Source organism: Trachymyrmex septentrionalis, unplaced genomic scaffold, assembly GCF_001594115.1.
Source record: "Trachymyrmex septentrionalis isolate Tsep2-gDNA-1 unplaced genomic scaffold, Tsep1.0 scaffold51, whole genome shotgun sequence".
Lineage (NCBI taxonomy): Eukaryota > Metazoa > Arthropoda > Insecta > Hymenoptera > Formicidae > Trachymyrmex > Trachymyrmex septentrionalis.
Window position 1 is genome coordinate 3,570,876 of NW_017305683.1, and position 4,436 is coordinate 3,575,311.

The 4,436-nt window shown below is 27.8% G+C and overlaps 1 protein-coding gene across 1 annotated transcript in view; it reads left to right on the top strand.

Annotated features, from left to right (window-relative positions):
- The first annotated feature begins 761 nt into the window (after positions 1-761).
- LOC108751642 (cytochrome P450 4c21-like) overlaps positions 762-4,436 on the top strand; it is a 12,860-nt gene continuing 9,185 nt past the window's right edge. Inside the window, exons 1-4 of the mRNA XM_018491926.1 lie at positions 762-924; positions 3,221-3,327; positions 3,769-3,859; positions 4,229-4,417. Coding sequence (XP_018347428.1) covers positions 762-924; positions 3,221-3,327; positions 3,769-3,859; positions 4,229-4,417 — 550 coding nt within the window. The remainder of the gene's footprint in view (positions 925-3,220; positions 3,328-3,768; positions 3,860-4,228; positions 4,418-4,436) is intronic.

The window sequence follows — 4,436 nt, forward strand, 5'->3', positions numbered from 1 at the left end:
CACAATAATGTTATATAATAATGTTATATAATATTAGAAACAATTAGTTACTCTTTTCTATTTACATATAATGGCTAACGTAATCCTCGCGTATAGATATCGTATAAACCGCCTCTCCTCCTGGAGCTGAAGCAGTCCATGCGCTGTCTTGCATTGCGCGTATAGGCATCTAGCCGTTCTCATGCGCGCATGAACGGTGAATGGAATGAAACAGAACGCAGCCATTCACTTTCAAAGTTTCAGCTTTTAACACGTAAACTCCTATATCAAGCCTTGCCAAAGTAACGTTTTAATATTTTGTGATAAAAATCTTCTATAGATTTAAAAAAAATATATATATATAATGTAGAAATATTATAAAAACTTTATAAAATAAAAATGAAAAGACCTAGCATTTTTGAATTTGCCGTTTTTGAATTAGAGTAACTTAAATTTGTAATTTGATGGAATTCTCTTTCTCGCACGCCGAGCGGGAAAATAGGGATGTTGCTGCCACATTTCAATTCTTTAATGCAGGTTCATGCATACAGATAGAACAAATATACGTATGGGTATGTTCGCCTTAAAAGTTTCTCTCTTCAGAGAGCATGCGCGGAGAGGCATAGGTATGGGACTAATTTTCTACCGCGATTGTAGCCGGAGAAATATGTAGCCTTGCTTGTAAGTGGGAGGAAAACATTATATAATCATCACAAAATAAACGAAATTCGCAGTACGATAATACACTAAGTAGTATTACTAGTTCATCGTTACTCGAAACAATGTTGTTTATTATTATTATATTAAGTTTAACATGTGTCGTAATAAGTCGTTTTGTTCAAAATTATCGTTTGTTTACCTTTCAAACGACGAAGCCGTTACCTGGACCAATAAGACTACCATTTATCGGTAGCCTTTTTCTTTTTCTATACCGTAATTCCGAGGGTAATAGATTTGTTTAATTTATAAAAGATTATACAAGGTATGTGATAAGTAATGATAAACCTCTCGCACAGGTAGAGCGGACCAAATTGAGTCAAAAAGTTCTCTACTATTTTACAATTTTCTCAATAGTTAACAAAATATCAATCACTAAAAATCATGAATATTGGTTTTTAATAATTTTTTACTCAAGTTCTATCAACTTTACAAAAAAAACAGCTAAAGATAAAAATTGTTTATTTTCTTCTCATAGAGCTCAAACAATTTTTTAAGAATTTTTTCAAAATTTTTTAATACTATATTTTCTTCTATAATGGTAAAAATGAGAAAATACGGTACTAAAAAGTTGATAAAAAATTTAAAAAAAATTTATAGAGTCCTATGAAAAGAAAATAAACAATTTTCGTCTTTTGCAGTTTTTTTGTAAAGTTAATAGTATTTGAATAAAAAATTATTGAAGACCGTTTCGGTAATTTTTAACAATTAATATCTTGTTAACTATTACAAAATGGTACAGAACTTTTCTTCTCAGTCTATTTTATCTTTATGCAAAAGATTCATTATTATTTTCCAAACAATATATATATCATACAAGATGTCTCACACAAGTTTTTGCCAACCGTTTTTGTGTAGATAGAAAGGACTAAACTAAGTCGAAAAGTCCTCTTCTCTACCATTTTGCAATTTTCGAATAGTTAACAAGATATTAATTACTATTGCCGAATATTGGTATTGAATAATTTTTTACTTAACTACTATCAACTTTACAGAAAAACTGCGAGAGACAAAAATCATTAATTTTCTTTTCATAGAACAAAGAATTTTTTCAGAATTTTTTATTAACTTTTTAGTATTGCATTTTCTTATTTTTACTAATATGAGAAAATATTAATTGGGGAGTCTCGTGTGACATTTCATGCTGTCAACATCTGCTCGCCGCTTTGCTCTGATTTTGCTTTCCTAGTTTCAACTTCTGCGTTCTTTCTTGTGAGAAGTGCTGCCTATTTTATATCATTATTATGCTTACTATGGTCATTGGTGGTTATTGCAACACCTTAGTTTTTTATTTTCTAATTTTTTTTAATTTTTTACTTTTAACGTTTTTGTGAATGCTGGTCGGCGAGCAGAATGTATTTCTGTGAGTGAGTAATGCGATTTTTCTGCGTTTTCATTACCTTATTAGTGCGTTAGTTAGTTGTGCGTCTTTCTTTACATTCTTGTAATATTTTATCATTGTGTATTAATTTCTTTGATCACGTCATAATTTTATGTTCAAATCTAGCTGTTATATTCGTTATCGTTATTGTTTGTTCATCATTCGCTTCTGTCTTTAATGTTAAAGTCTTCTAAAAAAAAAAGGCCTATGGGGAAAAAGATTGTAATTTTACACTAATGTATGAGATGTTATAGCTTTATGAATATGTGTACTTATTTCTAGAACATTTGTATAAGGAAAAATTAACAATTTAATGATATCAAATTTCAACTGGATATATTTCCGGATACTAATGATATCCGGCTATCCGGTCAAATAGTAAAAAAGTGCTGGATAATATCGAATACCGGATACTTTCCAGATATCCGGTGCATCCCTAATTTTGACCAACATTAGAAAATGCAAAACTAAAAAATTCTAAAAAAATTCTCAGAACTTTATAATAAAAAAATAAATAATTTTTGTCACTGGCTGTTTTTTTGTAAAGTTGCTAGTACTTGAGTAAAAAATTATTAAAAGTCAATATTTGGAGAGTTTTAATAATTAATATCTTATTGCGAAAATTATAAAATGATGGAGGACTTTTCGACACAGTCTGTTCTATCCCTATGCGAGAGTTATCGTTACTTATCAAATATCTTGTATAATTAACGTAAAAAATTTTTTTTAATTAAGTCCCTCGAAACAAAATTTACCGTTATATTAACTTTGATGTATCAGTTTAATATTAGAATGATTAGAAACAGAATTAAATTTCAATAAAGGTTCAGTATTTTATAAATATCAATTAATTAAATATCTTTACATTGTTTGATGAATTCGCGAGTACTATTTGTAAAAATGATATATATATCTTATGTAATTGCAAAAAACTTAACCAAATAAAATATATTAAATTATTAACAAATATATTGAAAATTGCATTAAAGTTTAATATAGAATGTTATATACCTATAAAAAGTCTAAATCTTTTAGAAGTACTTCAAAATGTGTATCTTAATATGATCAAAAATTTAAACAATATAATAAATTTCGCGAATAATCTCACAACTATATGTACACATATGCATTAAAATTTTTCAGATTATTTAAATATTTGGACTAAGTTCACTGAAACTTATTCATCTCCATTTCGAATATGGATAGGCCCAAAGTTATTCATCGTAATGTATGAACTGGACCAAATAAAGGTAGAAAAATAGCAGTTACATTCTGCCGTGTATAAATATTTATTAACTTAGCTATCTTATATATTTAATGTGTCCCTCCATACAATGCTACAACGATTTCAGCACATGAAAACAAGTCATAAACGTCTAACAATGATATATCCGATTCGGTTTTGGAGTTAAAGTAAACGTCCTACACAACTTTCTCTTCTTGTATTTTTTTTGGAAAAATGCTTTCTTTCCGAGTTATTAGCGTGGAAAGATTAAAATGGACTACCCTGTATGTATAAGTAAACAGTTCCACGCGAATTCTACAATTATTTGTGATTTTGCGAGATTATGTAATTCTTCAATACATGAAAATGTGAAATTGTTCGTAAACTTTTTTGCCATGTATATATTATATTAATTATTTGGTTGAAGCAAACATGCATAAATACTAATAAATGTGTGATGTTGTAGATTGTCTTACAAAACCGTCATTGTTTGAATAAAAGTTTTATATATAACTGTCTAAAACCAGTATTTGACATGGGATTAGTGACAGCTCCTGGTAAGATATATTTAGACAAATAGAATACTTATTTAATTGTATAACTTATTTGTAATTAATAGATTTATATGTACTAAGAAATGTTAACAATAAAGATTATTCTTTTATTATCATCTATTTATTTACAATGTAAAGTAGAGAATGCACCATGAACGACATTATGACTGCACTTACTTTTATTTTGTATTTCACTTTTAATTTCTAATAAATCTTGATAAGTTTTTCTCTTCATATAAGATATTTTTATTTGAACTTTATAGCTACGCTACGAAGCTGTTAAGAAATAGTTTATTTTTAAATATTTATTATTATTATTAATTAAGGTTTGTTACTTCTTCTTTTATTATTATGTTGTAATATTTAATTTAGCATCTACATGGACTGAAAGTCGAAAAATAATAGCACCAGCATTTGGTATGATCCCGATGAAAAAATATTTTAACATATTTGTTCAAGAATCTTTAATACTTACTGAAGATTTAGAAAAAATTGCACAAAGTGGAAACGAAATTGAATGCCTTGACTATCTATGCAGATGTACCTTAAAAATTTCATGTGGTAAGACAATGCAATTTAT